This window comes from Pyrgilauda ruficollis, unplaced genomic scaffold, assembly GCF_017590135.1.
Source record: "Pyrgilauda ruficollis isolate IOZ18807 unplaced genomic scaffold, ASM1759013v1 scaffold13, whole genome shotgun sequence".
NCBI classification, from domain to species: Eukaryota; Metazoa; Chordata; class Aves; order Passeriformes; family Passeridae; genus Pyrgilauda; species Pyrgilauda ruficollis.
In genome coordinates this window covers 811,862-839,404 of record NW_024511432.1, presented here as the reverse complement: position 1 = coordinate 839,404, position 27,543 = coordinate 811,862, and the positions used below count along the sequence as shown (strand labels likewise).

Below are 27,543 nucleotides of genomic sequence, written 5' to 3'. Positions count from 1 at the left end.
GCTGGCTTTGAGCAAAGAGGACAAACCTGCAGATCTTATCTCCCCTGGCCTATTTGCATTGAAGGCTGGACAAAAGCAGCAATTCCATAAATCCAGGCTCTCCTGGAAGAATGAGGAAGCTGCAGGGCTCAGGGAAGGCTGCGTTCCCTTTCCTGCTGATGTGCCCCGAGCAAATGCTGCTTTCCTGGCTGGTTGATCTACTGGATTCAGGGCAGGAATTCCAGGTAATTCCTTTTAAAATGTCAGGGGGAGGAAATCTTGGGGAAGGCATCTCTTGCTGAGAGCTGGGAAGGCAGCACTGGGAATGTGTGTCCTACTCTTTTTCGGTTTGTTAGCAATTAATGACTTCCAGGATTAACTTTTTTCTCCCTATCCACCAAAATTTGGAGATTTGGCATTTGCCTGCCCAGATGTTTTTTTCACTCCCAACTTTTTACCTCATCCACACAACCTGAAGCATTTGGAAGAAAGACTCCCTGAATGGTTTGGGTGGGAAAAGATCTTAAAATCATCCCATTGCACCCTCTGCCATGGACAGGGACACCTTCCACTATCCCAGGTTGCTCCAAACCCCATCCAGCCTGGCCTTGGACACTTCCAGGGATCCAGAAGCAGCCACAGCTTCTCTGGGCACCTGTGCCAGGGCATTAGCACCCTCACAGGGAACAATTCCTTCCCAAAATCCCATCTAAATCTCCTCCCTAGCAGTGGAAGCCATTCCCTGTGTCCTGTCCCTCCATCCCTTGTCCCCAGTCCCTCTCCAGCTCTCCTGGAGCCCCTTCAGGTCCTGGAAGGGCTCTGAGCTCTCTCTGTAGCCCTCTCCTCTCCAGGTGAGCACCCCCAGCTCTCCCAGCCTGTGGGATTATCTTTTCCCCGTTCAACCCGATTTTCCAGAACAGTGACAAACATCCCCACAAGCAGATGGGTGACAGGAGCCACGGAATCCCTGACCAGCTGTTCCTGGGGCACTCACAAGTGAGATCCCTGCTCCCAGGGAATGCCAGCTCCCACATTCTCCCTGAGCTCCTCACTCTGTGTGTCCATACGAGGATTTGGGGAAGTTTTTTCCCCATCCAACAAGCAAAGCAGCCTGCTGCTGACATTTTCCCTCTTCCCATCTGCTCCTGGGATGTTCCCTCCCCGAGGAAAGCGAGCAGAGATGTACCAGCTCCAGCTCTTGGAGCTGACGCGGGAGCAGGTGAGCGGTTCAGAGATCACCTGGCACAGCTGGAGCCAGGAGCAGACAGATGTGCAGAGCCCACCCCAGCCGTGAGGGGCGGCCCCCTGCCCCCAAGAATTCCTCCAGCGAGTGGCAGAGGAGGAGAGGTGACAGTGACAGATGCAGGAAGCAGTGCCCGGTCTCTCTGCTCCCTGGCTCCCGGCCTAATCGCTGCACTCCGAGCTGGAGATGCCGGAGGAGGAGGGCACTGCCAGGGGGAGCTGGGCCGATGCTAATGGAGGAGGCTGTTAGTGGGGTGGGCTTGCGGCTGAGTGCAGCCTGGAAAATGGCCTCGAGGGGAAATGTGCTCGGTCTGTGAGCTCTGCTTCTCGTTTGGGAGGAATTCATCTGCTGGAGCCGAGCTGGGGCACCCACACGAGCTGGTCCCTATTGGGCTGCTCCCCTCCCATCCTGCCTGGGCTGTGCTATTCCCAGCTGGGCTCGAACACCTCCACACATCCCAGTCCAGCAGCACAACCCCCTCCTCACTTTCTGTGCACCCTGAGCCAGCCCTCCCGCAGCCGGCAGCGCTTTCTGTGTGCCCAAGGAGCCGCTGAGGGCTTTATCGATTTCCCTTTTTTATTTTTTTCACTGTCGCTTTTAGACCACATTTTCACCCAGCCTTCTCCTTCGAAAGTCCACCCCAGCTGCATCCCTTCCTCTTGGTTTCCAGAGGCAGATTCGGAGAGGACGCACACGGGGGGCTGGCAGGGGGGACAGCACTCCTGCGTGTGGCACTTCCAGCCTGCCGGAGCTGGGATGAGGGAAGCAGGGAATTCTGCTCTTAAGAACACCCGGTAGGTGTGCTGGGGGTCAGGGCTCACTCCAGGAGTGCTTCCAGGCTGCTCTGGCTGCAGCACTCCGGCGGGATGCGGGCAGGATCCGTGCCAGCCATGGCCCGCTCTGCGCACAGCCAGCCCAGCCCGCCAAGGCCGCGCGAAACGCCGCCGCCCTTCCTAGAAATGCACCCTGGAGCTTAAAAGATGGACCTAATTGAAAAACTCTATCGAGGTTGTAGCAGCAGGGGATAAAAGGGAAAGCTGGGCCCAGATTAACCTGGAGCTCAGCGAGCCGGGAAGCGCGGCGGCCGTGGCCAGGTCCCTGAGCCAATTCCCGGCCGTGGCCTCCCGGCTGAATCCATGCCGTGGGAGAGGTGCCTTGTTCTGGATGCAGGAGCTCTGTGCCTCGGGAGCTCTGTGCCTCAGGTACGTGCTCGCTCCCCGCTTCCCTCCCGACCCCTCTGCAGCAGCTCCTGCCCCATCCCGCTGGATTTTCTCCGGGGGTGCTTCCAGCCCACGCGGTTCCTGCCGCTGTCTCGCTCTGCCGCTCCTGCCAAGAGCCCGTATTTGGGGAATGCTGGAGCTGCTCCAGTTCCCCCGGAGCCTGCATCTTCAGCTGCCTCCTCGTGACATCCTCCTCCCTCCCTCCCTCCCCATGCCTGGCATCCCCTCCGGGTGCCGCTCGCCAGCCCTGGTGACTCTGGATCTCCGGGAGGGAGTTTCTTCTCCGCTCCCAGCACTGGTTGCCACTTCCAGCTCCAGCAAGCCCCTTTCTGGGGCAGCTCCAGAGCCAGGCTGGGAGCAGCCCTTTCCCCTGCTCGGGCCAGAAGGGCCGGGGGCAGGAGGGGACAGGTGGCCTCGTTGCTCAGTTAGCACGGAGCCAGGGTGACGTGTCACCTGCGTTAGCAGACCCTGGCACTCTGTGACCCAGAAAGCTGCTTCCTCCCCCTCCCTGCTGAAAGGGGAGCCCAGCTGGTGTTTGCAGGAGCAGCTCCTGAAGGCAGCCAGCAGAGCTGCTCCGGGCTCTCCAGCCAAAGCTTTTCTTGTGGCCAGTGTTTGCACAACGCGTCCCTTGTCCCTGCGGTTCCTCTGGCGCCTGGGAAGCAGCAGCTCTCCCTGCCCTTCCCCCAGAGGGAATCTGGGAGGCTGCCCTCCATCCTCACCCCCCAGCAGGGCTTCAGCCCCAGGCCAGGATGGAGCAGGAGGGTTGGGAAGCAGCAGGAGAGGAGCAGCCCAGTACCAAAGGGGCACAGGCAGGACTGGAAACCAGCCAGTGACCACCTCAGGGGACAGCCGGGCTCTGGCCAGCTCTGCAAGGACAAAACTCACCCACCCCCTGAGCCCATCCTCTTCCTCCCCTGGCCAGCTGCCTCTTGGTGGGCTTTGACCACCAAGATGCTCAGCAAGCCACAGCCCAGAGCCTTGTGACAGGAGCCAGGAACTCCTGGAAGGGCTGTGACCCTGGAAAGGGGGTGTTGAGCCCACTGGGCTGCTCCTGCTCCTGGCACTCAGCTCACCCAGCAGTGACCAGGGCCCCACGCCAGAGGGGCTCCAGGCCATTCCCAGTCACCTCAAGGTGACAACCCCCGCTTTTTAAACCTTCACAAAGGTTTTTGCTTTGTTCACCAGCCCTGGGGAGGACAGGAAGGGGTGTTTGACGCTGTGTTTGTGCCTATCAGGTGTCAGCAGAGCAGCTGGAGCTGTGCTGCACCCGCAGAACTAACCACAGGTATTTCAGCAGCCTGGTGTTTATGTTTCCCATCCCTGCTGCAGCAAGACAATCGCTTTTTGTCACTGTTGTAGCAACAACTGCTGCTCCAGGCCAGGCTAATTCCAGCCCTCGTGGGTTTGGGGCTGTTTGTTCTCACCCAGCAGCAGCAAACAGGTAGTTTTGGAGACAGGCAGTAAAACAGCTCAATGTGGAGGTGGGATTTGTGCTGCTCTGACTGGATTTGTGCTGCCAGGGAGCAACCCCTGGCTCCATGGGATGCTGCTGCTCTGAGTTTGGGATGGGATCTTGAAAGATCAGGTTTGCCAGGCTCTGCTTCAGGACTTGTCTCTAAGTCTTAGACTTTGCAGCTGAACAGGGAAAAAATCCACATAAACCGATTAATTTGTCAGTTTTCTGGGGGAATAAAGAGAGCTGTGGGTTGCAAACGTTTCTGCTCAGGACTGTGCCCGCAGCTGGAGCTGCAGCCTTGCCCGTGTGCCACCCTCCCCACTCCTGGAGCTCTGCATAACTCAGTTATTTGACAAATCAGAGGAGTCAGATCGGGAAGGAAATCAGCTCTTCCCAGGTTTCTGATTTTCATCAGACATGGCAGGACCAAACCAGCAGAAAGCGGAGCAAACCCACCCGTTTGCTCTCCCTGCTGCCCTTCGTGCCCATCCCAGCCGGGCTCTGATCCCACCGGAGCCCTCCCAAAGCGCTGGCATCGGCTCTCTGCTGATCCCGGGGTGAAGTTCCAAGCTTCCCTTCCCTTCCCCCCTGCCTCCCGCAGCCGGGGGTGTTTAATGTGCGGCCGGCGCCCCGCGTTTGAGCCGCTGCTTTTCACCGAGCCTGAAAAGGAGCCTGAAAGGGGCCTCGCCTCTTAATTGCGGAGGAGGGGGAACATGGAAAAGCCTCCTGCTGCTGCTAATGCAGGAGAAAGCGGCTGCTCCGGAGGCACAGCCTCCTCCCGGGCATCCTCCCGGCGGGGTGGGAGCCGAGCCGGAGCGCTCATCCTGGGAACGGTGAGGAAGCCGCTGGTGCCCTTCCCGCTGCCAGGCTGCCTGTGGGGCTGGGAAGGGGAAAAGATCCTTCCTGCAAGCTGGAGCTGCTCCCAGAGGTCGGTGTCTGTTGACATCAGGACCTCAGGGATGCCGGCGGCTGGGTGTGGGCACTCACTGGCCCTTTGGGGCACTTGGTAGCCCTCAGGCTGCTTGTGGGGATGTTGGATGCCCGGGGGCTTTGCCGGCAGCCCAGGGCACTCCTTCCTCTCCCTCTCTCTGGGCTCTGGACCGCCTTGTGCAGCGGGGCGAGAGTAAAGCAGCTTTTCCTCATCACCCGCGGGCTTTGCCGGGCACGGACGGGCTCGGAGCGGGGGCTGGATGGGAGGAGCCGCTCACCTCATTAACCAGGTTCCCAACCAACCCCGCCAAACCCAAAGCCGGCCGGCTGCCACCTCCTGCCGCCCTCCTCCTGAGGGATCGCCCGTGCCAGCCTCCGGCACCCGGGAGCGGCCGGCGGCGCGGGGAGGGTGGGATGCGACGGCGGGCATCGCCCCTCCGGGCACCGGGTAAGTGCCACCCCCTCGGCGCCCCGGCTTTGTCCCTTTTGCCCCTTCCCAGTGCAGCCTCTGAGTGTCCCCCCTGGCCGGGCAGCTCCAGTGACGCCTGCCATGAGTGTCTGAGGCTTTTTGGAGCGTGAACTCGTCGGGATGCGAACATTTCTTTGGCCTGCTGCTGGCACACGGGAGCGAAGTTGGAGCCCCAGCAGCAGGAATCGCGCTGGAATGCTGGCAGGGGGAATTCAGCCAAATTCAGCTGGAATAAGACCCTTATCCATGGGGAGGGGGCTGCTGTGTCCTCTGCAAGGGTTTGGCCACAGGGGGAGATGCCAGAAGATGAGATTCCAGAGGATCAGATCCCAGAGGATGAAATTCCAGAGGATGAGATCCCAGAGGATCAGATCCCAGAGGAGACCCCTGTGCCCAGAGCTGGGCGTCCCCAGCATGACCCTGCTCTGTCCCTGAGTGGTGTGAGCCACGAGCAGGTGCCAAAACCCACAGGATTTGCCTCAAAACAGATTTCTTGATATTTGGGCAGCCTCCAGGAGAGCTGCAAAGCGAGGTCCTGGGGAGGACTCCACTCCCCAGCCCTGGGTGAGGTCACAGCTCAGGCTGCACCTGGGGAACTGATAAAAATACAAAATTAAAAGCAGAGATAGCAAATTTTCACTTCCTCTTGCTGGCTGCTGCCGACCCACCTCAGGGCTTCTTGGAAAGGCAGAGGTCAGGCAGGGGGGGCAGAGGCTCTCCTTGGCTCTCTGTGTGGCCCAGAGCTTGGAAGAGCCAAAATGAGTCACTGACCCTCATCCCAATAAGCTTTTCCCAGCAGCTGTGGGAGGAGGGGGAGAATTTCCCAATAAAAGGACTTTTTTGCAGAAAAATTGTCAGCATCTTGAAAAAAAATGGTGTCCCACAGTGGGAATTATCCATCCAAAAGCACTGGGGACATCAGGGGTGCCCAAGAGGAGCAGGATGATGTGAATTCCAGCAGTGCATCCCAGCAGCTGCTCTGGCTCAGCCGAGGGAGGCAGCTCTGGGATCATCCCTCTGTTTCCCCTGGGTGGGCTCGGGGTTTTCTCTCCAAGAACCAACCTAAAACCAACCCAGTTCCTCCTGCTCCCAACCTTCTCATCCCGAAATATTTTCAGCCCAGAGCCCAGGGGTGAAGAAGCTGGGATGGGACCAGCACCCAGCACCAGGCTCCTTCTCCACCCTCCCAAAAAGTTCTTCCTGGACCTCACCGGGCCAGATTGAGTCACCCGAGTGCCGTGACATCACTGGTGGTTTTGTGAGCGAGCAGCCGCGTTTCCTGTGGCTCCTGTAGGCACAGACACGCAGGGAGATATGTGAGCTTTCAGCTCCTGCTCCTTCCTCCCCCCAGGATCGCTTCCCTCAGCCCTCTCCTCTCTTCCCCAGCGCCAGCGGCGTGGGCCGGCGGCGGAGCTGGAGAGCTGGATCCCGCTGAGAGGATGAAAACATGGGGCTCAAGTTATCCTGCCTGAAAGGTGAGCTTGGGGTGGGGGTTTGGGGTGCTGCTGCTCCCTGAAGGCACCTGAGGGATGGTTGTACCCTGGGAGGAGGTTTAGGTGTGGGCGGGTTGGGTGGAGTTTGGGAATGTGGTGGGATTTCTGGAGTCCCACGGGTGACCTGTTGCGCCTGGATCACCCCAAAGAGGATTTTCCCAGCTTTATTTTTCCCAGCTTTATTTTCCCAGTCCTGTGCTTGTCCTGCACCCTTTGCTCTGGAGAATCCATGGGTTAAGGGCAGCCCTCCATAAATCAGGTGGGTTTCCTCGGAGGCAGGAAAGGGCTGCTCAGGGACACGTGGGTGGGATGCAGGGCTCAGCCCAGAGCCTGGCTCCCAGCTCCCGGCCTCCAGGCTGGCCCCAAGCATCCCTCACTGCTCCACTCTCCCCAGGGATACTCCAACCAGGAGCTTCTTCCCCAACTTGAATTTTCTTAATGGATTTAGGCTGGGAATGGCGTCAGGGATGTCTGCACAGGGGCAAAGCTTTTAGTGCTGCTGGCCTCGCAGGGCGAGGGCTGGATATGGCATTGCCCATTAGCTCTGCATCCCTCTGACTCCTGCTAATCGTCCTTGGGGTCGTTAGGGATGGGGCTTAATGAGGATCCCTCTGCAGGATGCAGGGCTGCCTCTTCCCTGGCTTTTCCCAAGCCCAGATTCTGTGGGATTCTCACTGTGATGGGTACAGAGTTGGATGCATCACCCAAAAATGAGCTCTGCCTCCTCTCCACGTCAGGGATGTTGGGAGGGAGTGATCAGGGGGGTTTGGGGTCTCACAACCCCCCCTGTCCAACAAGGGATAACTGAAGAGGGGAAGCAAGCAGCCAGGGAATCCCAATCCTGCCCCAAATCCAGGACAAAGCCCCAAAATATTCCCCCATGCTTCCAGACCCCTCTGATGAGCTTGGAGCCTGGAATAAAACAAAAGACCCTCCCCCTTTTCCAGCTCCCTTACATAAGGCAGGGCTTTATCCTTAATTAAAAAGAGATTAAAAATATCAGTGTCTGTCCCCTCCGGGCATTTTCTTGCTTGGGAAGAGCTGAAACCTCCCTGGATGCCGCCTGTGTCGCACGGGGCTTTTCTCCTGATTAAAAAAAGCAGATTAAAGCGATCTGCTCCCCTCAGGGGGGGTGGGCTGGGCAGGTGGTCGAGGGAGGAGGGGATCCACCTCTGAAACCCCCCCAAAATCCAAGGTGGATGCAGGGGAGGAGATGTGAGGATGCTGTGGATTCTCCGGTGGCTCACAAAGGGTTGACACGGAGGAGGGGCGGGGAGCTGGGAGATGCTGCAGCCCTGTGCCTGATCTCCTTTTATCCCCCTTTCATCCCCCCAAATTTCCCCAGGCTTGAAGATGTGTGTGAGCAGCGGGAACGGCAGCGACGGGACCCCGACCCCGGGACAGAAGCACCTGCACGTGCCCTCCATCATCGTCACGCCTCCCACGCCCACGGGCACCACGCTGTCCCGGCGTGGGGAGAGCCCCTCGCCCTGCAGCCCGTGCTGAGAGGGGACACGGGGGACACCCAGCCCGCCAGGACCTGTCCCTGCTCCCTCGGGATGGAGCCACAGCCCCCAGGGCGCTGCTGCAGCTGCCAGGGACACGCGGGGCACCCACACGGGTGGGTTTGGACACCAGGGATTGGATTTTGTCCCTTTTCCTGACAGCGCCGGGGAGGGGATCCCCCCACGGTGAATAAAACCCTGGGGCTCTGCACCCCAAACTTGGCTGTGTCAGCACAGGGGGGTGGGTTGTGCACCCCAAAACACGCCAGCATCACCCCGTCCGTGCCTGTGGGGCGCCAAAAGTGGGATCCCCATCCCTCCAGGAGGGATTGAAGGATCCATTTCAGCAAACAGCAGCGGGAAAATGAACTCGGCGCCGTCACCTGCATCCCGCCGGATCGGCCGCATCCCGGCAGGGAGCCGGGGGCGATGCTTCCCGGGGAGCGGCGGCACCCGGAGCCGGCGGGAGAGGCGGGAGTGTGAAAGCAGATGGAAATTTAATTTTTTAATGACAGCAGCAGATGGCAAAAGACACGCGAGGGGAGGCGCAGCGTGGGGGAGACGCTCCTGGAGCGCCCAGCACGCGCCGGCGGCACCGGGGGCTGCTCCGGGAACGGGGGCTCGGGGACCCTCCTGGTGCCACCCGTGGTGGGGGTGGGTGGGGGGTCCCCAAGGGTTGGCTCCCACCCCAGGCTGGGGGTAACGCTCATCCCAAGGGTCGTGGATGATCTGTGGGTGGTCCCAGGGCTGAGCCCGAGGTGGTTTGGGAGAAGGACTGGGGAGAGGTGGATTTGTCTGGTGGGGAGCGTTCCATGGAGACTCCCAAATCAATGGATGGATAAAGGATAGATGATGGGTGGATGGACGGATGGACGGATGGACGGATGGATGGATGGATGGACGGAGGGATGGATGATGGATGCATGGATGGGGAACAGAGGAAAAGGACAGGTGCATGATGGCAGCTGCCTGAGCATGGGTGTCTGCACAGGGGCCACTGAACAGACAGACAGACGGACACTGCTGCTGGTGTGTGCACAGGAGGGTGGTTGCTGGGGCCTGGGCACCGCCCAGGGACAGGGACACACACACTCCGTGTCACCCCTCACGGTCGGTGTCACCCATCACAGCCAGTGTCACCCATCACGGTCGGTGTCACCCATCACGGTCGGTGTCACCCCTCACAGCCCGGGGGCCGCGGGGACCCGCGCGCGTTCCCGCAGGGCGCTGCCGCTCTCGGCCGCCAGGGGGCGGCAGTAGCTGGCACCGCCACTCCCTCGGCGCCCCGGCAACAAGTGCGAGCGCTGATTGGCCGAGAGCCCTTGGGGAGCGTCGCGATTGGTCCCCGTACCCCCATCCGGACCTCCCCCGGCGGGGCAGCGGCCCGAGCGCGCCGCGCGCAGGCCACCCAATCAGAGAGGCGTGCGCTACGGCAACAGTAGGGGACAGCCAATCAGCGTGCGCCGCGCCGCGCCAGGCCCCGCCTCCCCTGAAGACCGCGAAAACGCGCCGGGCGGCCGGAGCGGGAAGCGGTGGGCGGGGCCTGGCGGCTGCGCAGCCAATAGGGAGCGAGGGCGGGCTGGGCCCCGGTGCGGCCCCGGTTCAATCCCGGTTCGATCCCGGCCCGGTCCCGGTTCGATCCCGGCCCGATCCCGGTTCGATCCCGGCCCGATCCCGGTTCGGCTGCCCCGGGTCCATGGAGCCGACCGAGGTGGAGTTCCTGGCCGAGAAGGAGCTGGTGACGATCGTGCCCAACTTCAGCCTCGACCGGATTCACCTCATCGGGGTCGGCGGGGCCGGGGCCGGGCTGGGCTGAGGGGGCTGGGACCGGCCTGAGGCCTTGGGGACACGGCCGGGGGTGGCCGAGAAGGAGCCTGGGGCAGGGCAGGGGCTGCGGGGGTGTTGGGGGCAGGGATTAGGTCTGGGGAATTGGGTTTAAAGGATTGGGATTGAGGTGCGGGAGCTGGGGGCGTTGGGATGGGTCTGGGGTGTTTGGGAGCAGGGGAGGAGATGGGAGATGGATTTGGGATGAGGGAATGACAAGGCAGAGGGTTGGGAGAAGAGGCAGGGCAGCCCCCAGGAGGTTCGGGAGCCTCTGGAAACCCTCAGGGTGAGCCCAGAGGCTGCTGCACGTCCAGGGAATTTGTAACTCCTGGGGAGCCTCTGGGAGCTGCATGTCCAGGGAGATGGAGTTTGTAACTCCTGTGAAACACCTTGGAATAAAAGGAAAAAATTGGTTAATCCTTCTCGAGGGAGATGAGGGAAAGTCTGAGAGCAGGAATTCTGGGAAGCAGGAGGAGGAAATGCAGGATCAAATGTTTGACTCAGGCTTTTCCAAATCCTCTGGAAACTCTAACCACATTAGCAGACAAGCTGTGTGCAGTCCAAGCCCTGGCTGTTGCCCGCCTCTCATCCTTAATTTGTTTTCCAGGGAGATCTGGGTCCCTTCAATCCTGGTTTGCCAGTGGAAGTGCCTGTGTGGTTGGCCATTAATCTGAAGCAGAGGCAGAAGTGTCGGCTCATTCCCCCAGAATGGATGGATGTTGGTGAGGATGGAGGCTCTGGCTTCAGCTCTGGCCTTCAGTGGGTGCAGAGGAAACATGAAATTAAAAATAATCCGCTTTCCACCATTAGTGGGGAGCTTAATTCAAAGACACAAAGCAGCTGAGACAGAAGGATCTCATGTCCCACCACTGGAATTCTTTATTTACTCTGAGGGTGGTGAGGCTTGCTCAGAAGAAGCTTTAGGGACTTTGGTTCACAGAATCCCAGAATTTTTTAGGTTGGAAAAGGCCTCCAGCCTCATCAAATCCAACTTGTGCCCACCTTGTCACCAGCCCAGAGCACTGAGTGCCACCTCCAGGGCTGGGGACTCCAAACCTCCCTGAGCAGCCCCTTCCAGAGTTTAACCACCCTTTCAGTCCAGGAATTCCTTCTGATGTCCAGCCTGAACCTCCCCTGGCAAAATCTGAGGCTGTTTCCTCTCATCCTGTCACTGATTCTTGGGAAAATCTCTGTGAGGAGGGAGACCTTGGAGGCATCCATGTCCCTTGTGTGCCTCCTCACAGGAGCCTTTTCCTGCCCTCCCACCCCTGGAGGCTTGGACACTGAGCTGATCCTACACAAACAATTTGGGTTTTCCCTGGGGAGAGAGGGGGGGGAAAACACACAAAACCTGAGCGTCCCTGGTTGTATTTTAGGGAAACTGGAGGAAATCCGGGATCAGGAGCGGAAAGAGGACACCTTCACTCCAATGCCCAGCCCCTACTACATGGAGCTCACCAAGCTGCTGCTGAACTAGTGAGTAGGAGCTGAGCTGGGCCATTTTCCACCCCACTTGGTGTGAGCACGGACGATTTTTCAAGCTTTGCTTGGCAGCAGCCCCGCGGGGCGGTGGGGAAAGGGAGAGTTGAGGGAGCTTTATCCCTCAGCCTGCCAAGATTTCGCAGCAGCACTTCCCTCGTGGTAACTCTGCCTCTCAGGAGCTTGGGGATGGCTCGTTCTGTGGCCTCATAATTGGGGCTGTGCTGCTTTATTGAGCAGCAGCTCGGCGTGGAGGCCCGGAGGAGCCGCAACACGTTCCACGGCTGCAATCTGTTCAGCAGCCTCCAGCCTCCAGGCTTCTTCCTTGGCTCTCCTTCAGGAGGAAAGCTCCTCTTCCCTCAGCCTGGGAAGCAGGAGGCCGGGGATATTCCGAGCCTGAGCTCCTGCCTGCTGAGGCATTTCACTTGTAAAATCTGCTGGCTGGTATTTGTCTCAGCGAGGGCTCTGCTGACTTTTTAAGCCCTCGATTAAGCAGGGTGGGCATTCCAGCTCTGGCTTTTCCCTCTGGAGAGGAGGCTCCTGGCGTGCTGCTCCTTCCCAGCACGCTCCAGCAGCCCTGACAGCTCTGTCCCTGTGCATCCATTGCCTCTCCCAGCTCCTTATGGCAGCGCTGAGTGGCTTTAGTGGGGTGATGTGGCACATCCCAGCCCTGACAGCTCTGTCCCTGCGCATCCATCGCCTCTCCCAGCTCCTTATGGCAGTTCTGAGTGGCTTGAATGGGGTGATGTGGCACATCCCATGTGGCCCTTCCAGCTTAATTCTCCCTGATGGAGCCCCGGGAGCCCCGAGCTGGGGATTTCATCGTGCCTGAGCCCTTGGATTCCCCAGCTGGCCGTGACTTTGGCCAGGTTTGGGGCCCTCTGTGCGCCTCATACCAGCTGGGCAATTAAACAGCAGAAGGATTCTAGTGACAGCCAGCTGCTGCATTGGAGCTGAGCATTCCTGGAGGAAGAACCCATCCCAGAAATGCCAGCAGGACAAGGAGCAGAGAGGATTTTAGCGTGGCGTCGCAGGCTTTTAGCAAACCGTCCTGCGAGCGCCTGGGTGGGTGTCACCACTCGGTGACACCACCACACACCCCTCAGAGCCTGCCCTGACCCTGCCCTCCCTTTCTCTGTCCCAGTGCCTCTGACAACATCCCGAGGGCGGACGAGATCCGGACGCTGGTGAAGGACACGTGGGACACGCGCATGGCCAAGCTGCGCCTGTCCGCCGACAGCTTCGTGCGGCAGCAGGAGGCTCACGCCAAGGTGGGCCAGCACCCCGTCCCGGGAGGGATCCGGGGGGATAGGGGTGAGCTGCTGGGAAAAGCGTGCTCATCCTGGCTCGTGGGTGTGTTACTGAGGAGCTGGAGTTGGGTGTTGAGCCTTGTGCCTTGTGGGAAGCGGAGGAGTCATGGAGTGGTTTGGGTTGGCTCTTGGAGATCTTGTTCTACCCCTTTTCATACTTTCCACTAGACCAGGCAGCTGTAAGCCCCATCCAGCTTGTGCTTGAGCACTTCCAGGCATGGGGAGTGCTCTTGAAATGGTGCTTGGGTGCTTCTCTTGCCCAGGGCTGGCAGCTGGGTCAGTCCTTTGTGGTGTCACCAAGGGGAACTGTGGGCTGTGAGCTGCTTCCCGAGTACCTTTTCTTCCCAGATCCTGTTATTTCCCCTTTTAGCTGGATAACTTAACCCTGATGGAGATCAACACCACTGGGACTTTCCTCACCCAGGCCTTGGACCACATGTACAAGCTCCGGACTAACCTCCAGCCTGGCGAGAGCTCCCACTCCCAGGAGTTCTGACGGGGAGCTGGGAAGGAGCTGGGAAGGAGCTGCTCATGTGGGCAGCCCCACCTCCCTCAGGGACCTGCCCACCCTCACAGCTCCCCTCAGGCCCGGCTGGGGGTTGCTCTAGAGCTGCTGGAGCATCCCCAGAGCCTCAGGGCAGGGGGCTTTTGCCCTCCCTCCCCCAGGGGTTTTTTTTACTCTCCCTCCTGGGGTTGTCCCCACCCTCCCTTGGAGCACTTTTGCCCCTAACCTCCCCACCTTTTTGTCATCCCTCAAAAACAGCACCAGATCCCCCAAAACACGACTTTATTCAGAGCCCAGCCCTGTCCGTGTCCCCTTCCCTATTTACAGCTCTGGGATGTGGCACTGAGGGTGACACAGGGCACAGGGGACATCAGTGCTGTGTCACTCTGTCCTGTCCCTGTGTCTTCCCCCTTGGAGTCACCATGTCCTGTCCTTATCCCAGTCCAGGTGCCCCCCAGCTTGGTGTCACCACATCCCCTCACCTGTGGCACAACTCATGTGACCCCAGCTGTGTCACCACATCCTGCCCATTAAACACTCCATGTGTCCCCTGGCATGGTGGCACCTTGTCCCCTGTTTGTGGCACAGTCCCTGCGTCCCCCAAGAGGGTGGCCCACTGTCCTTGGATCCAGGCAGAATCCAGACAGGATCTGCAGCAGGATTCAGGCGGGATCCAAAGGAGGATCTGCGGCAGGATTCAGGACAGAATCCAGGCAGGATCCTGGTGGGGATTCAGGGCAGGATCCAGACAGGATCTGGGGCAGAATCCTGGCAAGATCTAGGGCAGGATCCAGGCAGAATCCAGACAGGATCCAGGCAGGATCTGGGTGGGTCCAGGCAGGATCCAGCAGGATTCAGGGCAGGATCCAGCAGGATCCGGGCGGGCTCTGGCCGGAGCAGGGCTGTGCTGCTGGCAGCTGTCATTATTCCCGGTGCCCGAGGGTGCCAGGCTGCCGGCGCTGCCCTTCCCCGAGCATCTGGGCCGGGCTCCCGCTGCCATCTGTGCCCTGCCTGCCCGGGCTGTGCCCCGCGGGGCTGGCACCGCGGGAGGGTGGCAGGAATGACGGCAGGAGCTGCCGGGAATGCTCGGAGCAGGGCTGCGTTCCCCAGGGAGAAAGGATTCCTCGCCGTCGTTGTGGAAGAGTTTATTTGGGGTTTTTTTTTTGGGGGATGTTTTCAGGAATTACAGCAATATATTCATAAATACCTAATTACTACATTCAACAAATAATATATTACATTACAATTAATTCCAACAAGGTACACTTTGAACATGTTTAGGGTTGGGTTTTTGTCCTTTTTTGGGGTTTTGTTTTGTTTTTCACAGCAACCAACCTGCCCCCAGCAGGCTCTGCCTTGCTCTCCTTCCTCCCAGCCCTTCCAGGCTCTGGCACAGCTGCTCCAGCAATTCTGCACGGACACAAATGCTCACCACAACCCCGGAGTGGGGGAAAAATTGGTCCAAAAACCCTGAATCCAGGCTGGTGAGGAGGGAAAGTCAGCACAGGAGCTGCTACAAAGCGAGGCTGCATCCCAGCCAGGCTCCTCAGCACGGCGAGGGATAAATTGCCAATAATTTCCCATCCCTGGTTTCTTCCCCCTCCCTCTGCCACGGCACACGGGAAGGGAAAGGAGCAGAGCAACGAGCGAATTTTGCCGTGTTAAAATTCCCTTCGAAGCCCGGAGTTGGCAGCGGCGAGGCCAGAGGCTGGCGAGGCAATTGGGGATTTAAAAAAGATTAAACTAATTTCTGTCACAAGGGCATTTTTGCTTTTTAATCTCGCCCAGCTTTTTTTGATTTGGTGAAGCCAATGAGAGAGCAGGGAGCAGGGGGGGCGTGGGGGGGTTGATGCTTTTCTTTGCCAGTGCAACGAGGGAATTTAAAGCAGGAAGCAGAGGTCACCTTTTCCCGGAGATGTGAGCTGGTCTCGTGGCGAATTAAAAACAATTTCTAATAAATAATTTAAAAATAACAATCAAATAAGAAGGCTCCCCCGGGGGAGGGGAGGTGGGGCACGCGCTGGTTTTTAGCGAGTGGCTAAAAATGGCACCAAGCCTGACCCTGGTGGCACCAGGACATCCCTGCCCGCCTGCGGGCACAGCTCCACGTGGATTGTCCCCAAAGTGCCACCAAGAGACCCCACAGGACCCACTCTCCCTGTGCCCAAACTGCCTTAGAGCCGCTCTGATTGTCTGGGGATTTTCTGGGGGGGACAAGGACACCCCAGTGCCACCCACCCCTCAACCCTCCCGCCTCTCCACGCAATTCCTTGGGATTTTTCCTTTGGGAGACAGAGCCTGGGCAAGGCTCAGGCACCACCCCGCACTGTGACACCCACAACGACCCAGCTGGAGCAGAAAAAGCCCCAGAAAGCAAAAGAAAAAGGGTAAAAATAAAGAAAACCACAGGAGGGTGGAAGGGCTCAGCTTCTCGAGGGCCTGGTGGTGGGACAGGACCTGCCCCAGTGGAAAAGGGGATTTATTTTTCCTGGGTTTGAATTATTTTTAAAACATTTCAATATCTTTTCTGGCCCGACCAGCAGCAGTACAAACACTAAAAGCGAGTTAATCCTTTTGCCAAAAGGAAAAAAAAAAAAGAAAACAAACTAGAAAGAAAGTAAAAACAGGGAGGCAGAAGGGAGGGGGGGAAAAAAAGGAAAAAAAAAAGCAGAAACATCTTAAAAAAAAAGGCAAGCTTTTTATAACAATAATTAAAGCAATAAAAACATACAAAACTTTGTTGTTTTTTAATATATATACACAGTACAAGGCTGAAGCACCTTTTTTTTTTTTTTTTTCCTCTCTGTTTTTCCACCTGTTCAATCCCAAAGCCGGGGTGACAAAGTGACCCCGCGCGTGTCCCTGCCCCTTCCCCGCCAACCAGGAACAAAAAGGGACCTTCAACCAGTTTATTGACTTTATTTTTTGATAGCGAAGTGCATTTCCAGGGGAAACCCCGGGCTGGGGGTGCCGTGCTGGGAGCGGGGTCCGGCAGCACCCGGGGCCCCGCCGGGTTTAGTGTTGTCGGTGGAGTCTTTCATTGTCTTTTTTTTTTTTTTCTCTCCTTTTTTTTTTTTAGGAAAAAAAAAAAAACCAAAGAACCAACTAAAAATGAGCGTTATAAAGTGTGGGTGGGTGGAGGGGGGCGCTTTCAGAGCCGTGGCCCCCGGAGGAGGGGACAGGAGGGGACATGCCGAGGGCTGCTGGCCGTGGGATGGGCTCCCGGCTCCTCCCGGCTCCCGTTTGCTTCATGCATGGCACATTCTCCACTTATTTAATTCTTTTTTTTTTTTTTCTGTTTTCTTCCTTTTATTATTAATGATTTTGTTGTCGTGGTTTGGGTTTGCTTTCTTTTTTTTTTTTTTTAAGTTTTTTTTTTTTTGTAGCTTCAAACCTCCCAGTGAAAAATATTAAATATTCAAGGTAATAAAATAGATTATTATTTCTAGACTATATGTTCGGCCTGGCCCAAGGAGCGTCACCTGGGATACCCCTTGAAATAACCCCTAGACCACTGCATTGCAGGCAAGGCAAGGCACTTCCGCAGGTGATCCAGCTCGGCTTGCAGGCGCTCCCGCTCCGACACCATCTTCTGCTTCTGGCTCCTCAGCTCCTGCGGGCAGCCAGGGAATGGGAATGGTCAGAGGGCACCCGACAGCTCCAGGGGAGGGGAACGGCAGGGGAACAGGGTGGGGGTGCTGCTGGGAATGGGCAGTGCAGGGATGGGGCAGTGCAGGGAATGGACAGGGAATGGGTGCTGCAGGGGATGGGCAGTGCAGGAATGGGCAGTGTAAGGGTGGGCAGTGCAGGGATGGGGCAGTGCAGGGATGGGCAGCGCAGGGAATGGACAGGGAATGGGCAGTGCAGGAATGGGGCAGTGCAGGGATGGGCAGTGCACAGTTTGGGATACAGAAGAGGATGGGCAGTGCAGGGAATGGACAGGGAATGGGCAGTGTAGGGATGGGCAGTGCAGGGATGGGCAGTGCACAGTTTGGGATACAGAGGAGTTTGCCCATACAGAGGATGGGCAGTGCAGTGAATGGACAGGGAATGGGCAGTGTAGGGATGGGCAGTGCAGGAAACAGGCACTACAGGGAATGAGCACTGCAAGGAATGGGCATTGCAAGGAATGGGCACTGCAAGGAATGGGCATTGCAAGGAATGGGCACTGCAAGGAATGGGCACTGCAGGGTTTGGGATAAAGCAGGGAATGGGCAGGGTACGGATGGGGCGCTGAAGGGAATGAGGCAGTGCAGGGTTTGGGATACAGCAGGGAATGGGGAACTGCAGGGAATGGGCACTGCAGGGAACGGGCACTGCACAGGATGGGTGCAATGCATGTGGACGGGTGTGCTGTGGGAGCATTGGGGTGCCCAAGAAGATTCCAAGAAGACTGGGTGCCCACAGAACCTGGTGCCCAGGGTATGGAGTGCCCAGGGGATGGAGCCCAGGTGGATGAGTGCCCAAGGGATGGGAGCCCAGGTGGATTGGGTGCCCAGGGGAATGAGTGCCCAGGGAATGGGAGCCCAGGGAATGGGAGCCCATCCCCACTCACCGCCATGCTGTGTGACAGCTGCTCGGCCGTCAGGCTCAGGGTGTAGTGCTGGGCCTCCAGCCGCCGGCACTGCGTCTGCAGCACCTGGCGCTCCAGGTTTTGTTCTGCAACACCCAAAGGACAAGGGCTGAGCACTGGCTCCTCCAGCTCCTTGCACCACCCATGGAGGGTGCCAGCCCTGCTCTAAGCTCTGCCCAGCCAGCAGTGATTGCCCCCAGCACCCCAGAGTGTTCCCAACCCTGGCACTGCCTGTGGGGAACCTTTAGGTCCCACTGGGAGGACACTGGGCAGCTGTGAATACACCGATTTTTCAGGCATACATTAATTTTTGCAAAAACAGTGCCTGTTGCTTTCATGCTGCCCCTGCACTGCTGGAGATCCCCCAGCGCTTCCCCAGCCCATCCCAGCAGGAACCAGTGACACCTCCCCCAGGAACCCAAAGCACAGACTGGCATTTTACCCTCCCTGCCCAACACCCCTCACCTTCTATATGTTCCTGGTAAGCTTCAAAAATTGCCTCGATCCCTTGCCACTTGGGCCTGGGGTAATCTTCCTCCTCTTCCTCCTCCTCCTCCTCCTCCTCCTCATCCTCGGAGGAGTCCCGGGGCAGGGCGGGCAGCGGCCGGAGCGGCCCCTCGGCCGTGCCGTTGTGCGGGGGCCCGGCCAGGCGGGTGGACGCCTGTAGCTCGGGGATGTTGTAGTGGATGGACGTGTCCAGTTTGTGGTTCTGCTCCGCCGTCAGCGCCGCCGTCCCCCCTGCGGGCAGCCGCAGTCAGCCCCTGCCCACGCCCCACGGCCCCCACAAGGCATTAATTGCACCCTTCCCAGAGTTTTCGGTGGGTTTTTATCGCTCCTTGTGCGCTGGAGTAGTTTTATTTATTTCAACCACTCAACGGAGTGAGTTTGGAGGCTTTGGAGCTGTATTATCCCTAATTTTTAGCATCAGCAACGAGCTCATGGGATGCTCCAGCATTGAAGTCGCCAGTGCCAAACCCTGGTGGGGGGACAAGGGGGTGATATCCCAGTACCCAACCAGCCTTCTGCATCCCTGCTTCTTTTTCTGGACATCAGGGAGAATTTCTTGATTGGCAGGGCTGTTAAACACTGGAAGGACCTGCCCTGAGAGGTGCTGGAGTCCCCATCCCTGCAGGGGTTCAAGGAGGGTTCGATGTGGCACTCAGTTCAGAGCATTACTCTCCTGGATTCTTAAGTACTTTAGATTTGTAAGTTAGGCCTGTAAGGAGTTATTGTTTTGTGGTATAGTAAGTTCTATATTAATCCCTTGCTAAATTGTTTAAATTATGAATTAAGTTTAAATGCTGTCAAGTGCTGTTAAGTTAATGCTGTTAGACCTTTAACCATAGCCTGTTGATCAAGTCCAGGCTCAGTTTAACACAAGGGTCTATTCTGAACTTGTGACCCAACACGGGGGTCTTCCAACACTCCTTTTTGTCCTTTCCTCTCCTTTTGTTTCCCCCTTCTCCAGCCTCCACACAGGTTATTTGGGGTTTATTTATTGACTTTGCATTTTTGTTTGCTTTTCCTCAGAGTGCTTTAACCATCTAATGAACAGGAGAGAGAACCTCACCAAGGAACTTTGTTGTGATACAGGTTTTACACTAAACCTGATACTTCTGCTGGTGATTCTTTAAGTGACTTTAATTCCCAACAACTCCCCGTTACCTTTGTGCTTCTGCAGCGCCTTCTGCGTGGACTGCAGCACCGACTCATGGAACTGGTGGGCAAATTCCTCAGCAATGAAAGGTTCCCAGGGCTTGCTCTTGCCGTTCATGCTGTGGGACAGCGGCACCGGGATGTCCTTGGGGAGGGGACCCCTGACGTAGCTGAGGATGCTCAGAGCCTTCTTCCCGGGGTGCCCGTCGCTCAGCCGGGGCTTCTCCGGCGCCGTGCCCGACTCCTTGGGCCTGGGTGGCTCCTGGGGCCTCAGCTGCTCTAACCTGGAGGCTTCTGCCGCCTTCGGCACCTCCGGCACGGAGACGGCGATGCCCACGGGTTTATCCAGGTCCAGCAGGAGCGGAGGCACTGGAGGCTCTTTGGGAAGAGGAGGAGCAGTTGGCTGCAGCCAGGACTCTGTGTGCCCCTCAAGGCAAAGCTGTGCCCCCCAACCCAAAACCCAGGCAGGGACTTGGGGCACTTACCAGTGCTGGGGGCACCGGGGCTGTCCCGCGGGGAGCTCTTCACCACCACGGCGGCCGGCGTGGTCTTCTGCTTCATGGCCTGGAGCATCTCCACCAGCTTCTCCTTGTCTGCAGCATGGGAAGCTGAGGTTTAGTGTAGCCTCTGCTCAGCAGAGCAAGCTCAGGGCCCCAGGCAGATCCCCCCAGCACCCCCAGCCCGGGCGTGCGCGGGCCATGGCTGTTACCTTTCCTCTTCTCGGCGCTGATGTGCGTGAGGTTGAAGATGGTGAGGAAGCGTTTCTTCTCCTCGAAGTTGGGGCTGTTGTTCATCTCGTCGGGGCTGTAGCGGGTGGAGAGCGGGAGGCGTGGGGAGGGCGTGCGGCGCTTGTTCTGCACCGTGGGCGGAGAGGGGCTCCGCTCCCGCAGCATCCGCCGCCGCTTGCGCCGCTTCTGGCTCAGCAGTTCCTCCTTCTGCTGCTGCGTGGTGAGGCCGAAGAGCTGCAGGAACTCCAGCTTCTGGGGCGACCAGGGGCAGAGCAGAGCAGGGTCATCCCCCATCCTCGCCGTCATCCCCATTCTCATCCCCATGGCCACTGCCATCCTCATCTTCATTCCTATTCCCATCCCCATGCCTACCCTCATCCCTGTTGCAATCCCCATCTCCATCCCCATTCCCATCCCTATCCCCATCTCTTAACTCCCTGGTGCCTCTGCACACATCTGGGGATGGTGGCTGCACTGGGCACTGGGAACTGGTGTAAAGGAGGGTCAGGACTGGGAGGGGACAGGGAGGGGACAGGGGTGCCACCAGTACCTCCGAGGACGTGTCCAGCTTCAGCGGGGGCTGCTCAGCCACGCAGCGGAGATGGGCCCGCACCTCCTCCTCGTCGCTGTCGTCACAGGAGTCATCCAGGTCATAGTAGTACCCTGGGGATGGGGAGAGGCTGGTGTGAGGCTGGGAACACCTTGGGGACCTGCTGGGACCCCGGGGAATCTTCTGGGATACAAGGGAACCCCACTGGGGATGGGGGTGCAGCAGAGTAGGATGTCAGAGAGGAGTGATGTGGAGAGTGCAACCCAATGGAGCCCTGTCCCCTCTCCACCACCTGTGGGACCTCAGAGGGCATCACCCATCCCTGTGTATCCTCTTGGCATTGCTCTGGGATGGGTGGCAGGGGGTCAAAAAAATGGCACACAGGCTGGGGACTCTGTGGAGGAGCCCCCATCCCACTGGAGTGGGGACAACAATTCCAGCCCCTCCCAGCTCTCTGTCTCCTCCTCACCACTGTTCTCATCCCCACTCCAGCAGCCCCATCAATATTTAAAACCCTCTTATTAGCTCCAGTTCATCATTTATTCATCGGGCGTGTCTGGAGCGCAGGCTTTACCGAAGCGCTCGGATGCGGGAACGTCGGCATCCCCGGGAGACCCCCGGGCAGGTCCCGGTGCCGGGGGGGAATCCCCGGTCCCTCACCTTTCTCACGGGCCTCCCGCCGCCGGCGCTCCTCCAGGTCCAGTTTGCTGACCAGCCTGCGGTGCTGCTGCACGAACTCATCGTAGATGTACATGGGGTCCTGGGCGCGGGGCTGGGGGGGCCGGTAGGGCGAGCTGGGCTTGGTGGCCTCGGGGAACGGGGTGGCCGGGGCTCTCTGCTGGCTCAGGATGCTCTGAGTGGACTTTTCCAGCTCAGCTAGGAAGGGCGTGTGGGTGAAGGCTCCGTGCTCCGGGGCGCCGGGCTCCCGTCCCGGGGGGTATTTCTCCAGAGCATCCCTCTTCCTCGGGCCCTCCTCCAGCTTCTCCGGGCAGAAGACCCTCTCCACCTTCACCAGAGGGATGCCCTGGCGGCCGGGCTCGAAGGGCGCTGGGTGGCTGTGGAGGGCGTGGGGCTCGGGGAGGCGCCGGGGAGGGTCGGGGGGGCTCTCCATCAGCGAGACGGGGTTCCAGAGGGACGTGGTGACGGGGTGGTGCTGGGGTTTGGGGGAGATGAGGGGTGGGGGCCCGCCAAAGTGCTGCCCTGGCTCCCGGCTGCTCGGCTCGTGGCGGCTCGATCCCAACCTGTGGGGAGAGGAAAGCACCGGAGCGGTGACGAGCTGGCACTGCCACCAGAGAGCTGGCAGCGCTCCAGCCCCGGGGGATTTTGGGGAGAAACGCGCCTGTTAGGAACACCCCACCCCCCAGAGGGGTTTGTGCATGTGGGGCTGCCACACTTGTCCCCTCCATGCCACAAACCTGAGGGCTGGGGGCAGAGTTAAGGCTGTGCATAGGCGGGTTGAGCATGGATGTGGCTGCATCCCAGGAGCACAGGCTGGAGACTCCAGCCTTGACCCCTGCGTGGGGACAAGCAAGCCACCAGTCCTGCCACAGCCCCGTGGCGAGGGCAGCACCCTGGCGCAGCCCTCCTCTGACAGCAGGAGCCGGAGCCAGCCCGTTTGCAGGATAAATATTTCATGTGCCCAAGCTGTGCATTTAACACTTTTCCGCTCCAGCGCCCCGGAGCTCCGCGCGCGGAGCAGCGAGTTCAGCCCAGCGCCGCCATGGAGTCACCACCGGCAGGGAGCACCGCCTGCCCCCCGGGATCCATCCCTCTCCCGCCCCGCTGGATGCAGGAAAAGGATGGGGATGGAATGTCCCCAGCTGCAGGTGTCTGGGGGTGACCTTGCTGTCTCCTCTCCGGTTTGGGGCGGGAGGAGCGGATGGGGAAGGGAGCCTGCGGCGGGCGCTCGCCTTTGTGCCGCCCCATGATCCGCTCCTTATTATCCTCGATGAGCCGCGCTAATCCCCTGGATACCCAAAAATAACAAAGGGAGCAGGCGGCAGAGCTGGCTGGATGAGCCTGCACCACTTAAGTGCTCAGCCACGGGGGCAAGCAAGGCCCTGTCAATCAATCCGGGGGTGTGGGCATGCTCCGCTGCCCCCCAAACTGCCCAGGCTCGGCACAGGTGCCCCCCAAACGAGGCATCCACCGCCCAGCCCCACTGCCTGGGAGGGGGGAGCTGCAATTAGTGGTGCTGGTGGCTGGGCAGCACCTGGCCACTCGCTGCTGGCCCCCGGCCACCTCCCGGGCTCGGCGCCTGCCGCCGCGCAGATGTCGGGCACCAGGAATGCCTGGCGCTGCCAGCACAGCCGGCCTGGCTGGCACCGTGTGGCAGGAACCCGCTGGCACCGGCCAGGCACCATGGCTTCGGCTCATGGGATGTGCGAGGGGCACGGCCAAGGGGTGGTGGATGCCTGATGGGGGGCGGAGGTGGGTAACGGGGTGGGCACAGCCACAGGTTGGGGGGGAATCCTGTAAATCATTATATCATGGCATCATGGAATGGTGTGGGAGGAAGGGACCTTAAAGACCATCCTATTCCAGCCCCTGCCATGGACAGGGACACCTTCCACAAGACCAGATTGCTCAAAGCCCTGTCCAGCCTGGCTTTGGACACTTCCAGGGAGCCAGAGGCAGCCACAGCCTCTCTGGACAACCTGTGCCAGGGCCCCCCCACCCTCACAGGGAAGAATGTCTTCCCAATATCCCATATAACCCTGCCCTCTTTCTATATAAAAACATTCCCCTTGTCCTATCACTCCTTTCCCTTGTCCAAAGTCCCTCTCCAGCTAAGATACAGATATTCCAGCAAGGACAGCAGTGACACAGGAAAACACAGCTCAGTTTTGGGGGAAAGCTCTATCCCTGGGGCAGGGATGGCAGCATCCCTACCTGGGGTGCTCGGGCCTGTGCTCGGGCTCAGCCTGGCTGGGGGCACGCCCGATGTCCAGGTGCTGCTCCAGCACTTGCTGCCGGAACTCCGAGACCTGGGATTGCCGATCCTCCTTCTCCTGGCGCAGCCGGCGCTGCCGGGCCAGCCACTTCTCCTCCTCGTTGGTGCGCTGGATGAGCAGCGCCGTGGCCGCGCTGCTCCCGGGCAGAGGGAACACGCTGTGGTTGGGAATGAGGCTGGGCACGGGGTGGTGGGAGCCCGGCGGCGGGTGCAGAGGGTGCTGGATGGGCTTTGGCGTGGGCAGCACCGAGTCCTTGAGTTTGTCTGCGGTGGAAAAGGGGTGATGGAGAGTCAGGGTGTGGAAGAGCGGGGGGATTTTGGGGTGGGCATCCCTGTGAGTGGGAGAGCTGTGGGGCAGCCACCAGGCAGAGCTCAGCTCAAGGGCTGCCCACTCACTACCAGCCCAGCTGCCTGGCACACACCGGGCATGGTGCCAGGCCAGCCCGAGTCAGATGGCACAGGCACCGCGCCGCCGCTCCGAGCTGCCGCAGCTGGGCTCCTGGCAAAGCAATCTGGCAGCCAGGACAGCCCATCCCCGTCCCCAGCCACCTCCCGGGGCCACCGACCCCCTCAGCTTTGCCATCTGGAGGGGAGAGGGGACCGAGGCAAGCTCTGGAAGGCGGGCGTTACCTGCTCTGCTGGCTGCCAGCGGCTCCACCGGCTTGCCCCGCTCCTCGGCCGGGTGCCCCCGCAGCCCGTGCAGCTCCGCCACGGGGAGGAAGGGCCCCTCCATGGCTTTCACCATGCTCAGCTCCTTCTCCCGGGCACGCTCCCGCTGCCTCTCCAGCTCCCGTTCCCGCTCCTTTTCCCGCTCGCGCTCCAGCTCCTTCTCGCGCTCCCGCTCCCGCTCGCGCTCCTTCTCCCGCTCCCGGTCGGCTTCTCGCTCCCGCTCCTTCTCCCGCTCCCGCTCCCTCTGCCGCAGCTCCTCGTCCATCTGCAGCCTGCAGAGAAAAACCAAAACCAAAAGCACCAACCCCAAACATCCCCCTTGGAGCACCCCTAAAATCAACCCTGGATGCCTGTCGGCATCCCCTGGAACACCCTTGAACCTCCCAAACAATTCCTGGGCACCTGCCAGCACCCTCTGCGGCACTCCCAAATCCCTAGTCACCTGCCAGCATTCCTAGAGCACCCCAAAACCACCCCTGGTCCTCTGTCAGCATCCTTTGGAGCTCCCCATCCACGCCCCCAGCATCCCGTACCTCTCGGCGGCGAGGCTGGAGATGCGCTCGGACTGCAGGGCGGACAGGGAGGAGTGGGAGAGCTCGGGGGGGTACCGGACCCCCGAGAGGTGCAGGTGCATGGCCGAGGGGTGCAGGGGGGGCAGCGAGCCCGGCGCTGGCAGCGGGTAGAAGGGGGACCTCAGTGCCGACAGGCAGTACGACTCGTCCATCCTGGGGAGACAGGGATGCTCAGACGGGCAAAGAACCCCCCAGTTCCCCTGCCAGGAGCCAGAGGGGGGCTGTGATGGAGAGCCCCAAAACGCCCTCAGGGCTCCCAATACCCCAAAGCTCATCCAGAGGTTCCTCCCAGGGATCCCAAGGCTCGGAGGTGCCCACCTGAAGGCAGGATGAGGGAAGGGGTGATGTGTCAGGTAGCTGGGGTGGTAGTAGGCGGCGGCAGTGGCCGGGTCGAGGCCGAGGGGCGGCAGCGAGGACATGCGGAGATCCTCGGCCGTGTGGTAGGGACGGAAGCTCCGCAGGTAATCCTCGGTCACCGCGCTGGGAGGCACCACGTGGTGGACCGGCCGCTGCAGGCTGGGGGGCAAGGAGATGGTCACCATCCCTCCCTGTGCCCCCGGGGAGATGTCACCTCCCCCAGGTGGGACCAGAGCTCGCAGGGGACACCCTCACCCTGCTCCCGTCCGATCCGAGCAGACTCACTTGAGAGGAGGGAAGCGGGAGTCCTGGACCACGGAGCTGGGGGGCAGCCCGAAGGAGTAGGGTGTCCCCAGGAGGTGGGAGGGGACAGTGGGACCCCCTGCCTTCTCCTGCGTCAGGGGGGGCTCCGAGATGAGGCGCTCGCGGCCGGCGCTGCTGCTGCTGCCTCGTGACCCTGCTTCCTGCTGCAAAGCCGAGATGGGCATCAGGGGACAGCAGGGAATGGGGAATCCCTGCTGTGTGCCCACCCCAAGACCCTCAGTAGGTCCCCAGCGTGCCCTGACTGGCACCAGTACCCAGGGAAGGATTCATCCACCAGGGCATCTCCTGCATGCAGGTTTTGGAAGGGCAGCTGGAGGGCTGGGAGGGTCTGGGAGGCTGCACCGGGGGGCCCCAGTGGGAAAGGAGGTGCTGAAGGCAGGGCAGAGCTGAGGGCAGGACACCCATTACCTGCCTGGAGATTTATGGCTGCTTTGTTCTCCTGAGCTATTAATCATCCGGGGAGGAGTGACACGGCCTTTGATAAGGGCCATAACCCAGGGGTCAGCCCACAATGCCCCCGGCACCCCCCGGCATCAGCACCCTCCCACAGGGCCTCAGCTGCTTTCCATCAGCTTCCAGCCCTGGTGTCTGCAGGAAGGTCACTCCCTCCAGCTGGGGAGGGACCCCTAGCAAGGGGAAACAACTTGGGGTGACAAGAGACCCCACGGGTTCTGACAATTAGTGGGGCGACCCCCCCAACAAGGCAAGACTTGGTTTAAAAATTATTATTTTTCATCACATTTTGTCCATTCAGCAGCAGAGGAGGAGGAGGAGGATGGTGGCACCCACCATCCCCGAGCCATGCATCCCTCCCACCCCATCCCATCCCTCCAGGGCAGGGCCAGCCCCAAGGTCACCACAAAGGGTGCAGTGTCCCCCATTGTGCGTGCCAGGCTCTGCTCTAATTACCTCCCCGCTGGGGCACCACTGCCAGCATGGCTCTGCCAGACATCCCCACCCTCAGTTAACCCCCACACCGGGGGGGACACGGGGCTGGGGAGCACCCCGACACCCCACACACCCCTCCCGGGGATCCCGGTTCCATTCACTTCCCCCCCTCTCGCCCCCGGCGTTTCTCATCCCCTACCCTCGCCTCTCTTTGTGGTTTAATTAGTCTTTCCAAGTGGCATAATCCCCCCGGGAATCTGCTTGTAGCATGCGGAGGAGAGGAGAACCACTAACGATGCTTCTTAATTAGCTGCTCTCCCCCCACCCCTCCTCCTCCTCCTCCTTCCTTGCCCTCCCCTCCGGATGGCAGCCCCGGTGACAACGCCAGCTCGGGGAAGGGACCAAATGTGTGCAGCCCAGCGATCCCTTGGGAGCCATCCCATACCCTCCATCCTTCAGGGGGGGCTGGGCAACCCCCAAACTCAGCCATACCTGTCTGCCCTCGCTCCTCCAGACCCCGTTGACCGTCTTGGTGGGGGCGATGGTGACGACGGGCGGCGTGCTGGGCACGCTGTGCCCCCCCGGGGGCACGATGATGGGGCCCATGGGGCCACGCTTGGGCGTGCTGGCAGGGGAGCTGTGGTTGGTGGCTGGTGAGGACACTGGGGACGACTCGCTGCTCAGTGAGGACCCTGGATTCAATCAGAGATTGAAATAAGTTAGGAAAAAGGCAGTTAACTGGATGAAGCCACCCTAGGAAGGAGCTGGAGCTGTTTTTGACAGGATGCCTCACTGCCAGGAGCAGGGCTGGGATGCACTCAGGGCATTCAGCATCCTGGGAGATTCCCAAAGTGGAGGAG

General features: G+C 59.7%; 2 protein-coding genes and 1 long non-coding RNA gene across 4 annotated transcripts in view; 2 read left to right on the top strand and 1 right to left on the bottom strand.

Annotated features, from left to right (window-relative positions):
- Positions 1–8,498, top strand: LOC121348836. The gene is made up of 3 exons (XR_005954421.1): positions 1–224; positions 6,684–6,772; positions 8,136–8,498. It is a non-coding gene; the product is annotated as an uncharacterized LOC121348836 (long non-coding RNA).
- Positions 8,499–9,919: 1,421 nt separating this feature from the next.
- On the top strand, positions 9,920–14,037 carry GINS2 (GINS complex subunit 2). The gene is made up of 5 exons (XM_041458757.1): positions 9,920–10,081; positions 10,727–10,841; positions 11,496–11,595; positions 12,743–12,869; positions 13,279–14,037. Exons 1-5 carry the CDS (start codon positions 9,992–9,994, stop codon positions 13,402–13,404), a joined length of 558 nt encoding a protein of 185 aa, XP_041314691.1. The 5' UTR covers positions 9,920–9,991; the 3' UTR covers positions 13,405–14,037.
- A 2,279-nt stretch (positions 14,038–16,316) lies between these two features.
- GSE1 (Gse1 coiled-coil protein) overlaps positions 16,317–27,543 on the bottom strand; it is a 98,606-nt gene continuing 87,379 nt past the window's right edge. Inside the window, exons 4-17 of one of the 2 annotated variants that reach the window (XM_041458683.1) lie at positions 27,176–27,375; positions 25,757–25,938; positions 25,433–25,630; positions 25,076–25,267; positions 24,504–24,814; positions 23,813–24,137; positions 21,581–22,161; positions 20,921–21,033; positions 20,352–20,622; positions 20,128–20,250; positions 19,652–20,020; positions 18,452–18,724; positions 17,969–18,072; positions 16,317–17,026 (exon numbers count right to left, since the gene is read on the bottom strand). In XM_041458683.1, coding sequence (XP_041314617.1) covers positions 16,892–17,026; positions 17,969–18,072; positions 18,452–18,724; positions 19,652–20,020; positions 20,128–20,250; positions 20,352–20,622; positions 20,921–21,033; positions 21,581–22,161; positions 23,813–24,137; positions 24,504–24,814; positions 25,076–25,267; positions 25,433–25,630; positions 25,757–25,938; positions 27,176–27,375 — 3,377 coding nt within the window. In that variant the 3' untranslated portion in view covers positions 16,317–16,891. The remainder of the gene's footprint in view (positions 17,027–17,968; positions 18,073–18,451; positions 18,725–19,651; positions 20,021–20,127; positions 20,251–20,351; positions 20,623–20,920; positions 21,034–21,580; positions 22,162–23,812; positions 24,138–24,503; positions 24,815–25,075; positions 25,268–25,432; positions 25,631–25,756; positions 25,939–27,175; positions 27,376–27,543) is intronic. The other variant, XM_041458684.1, reaches the window with a different exon arrangement.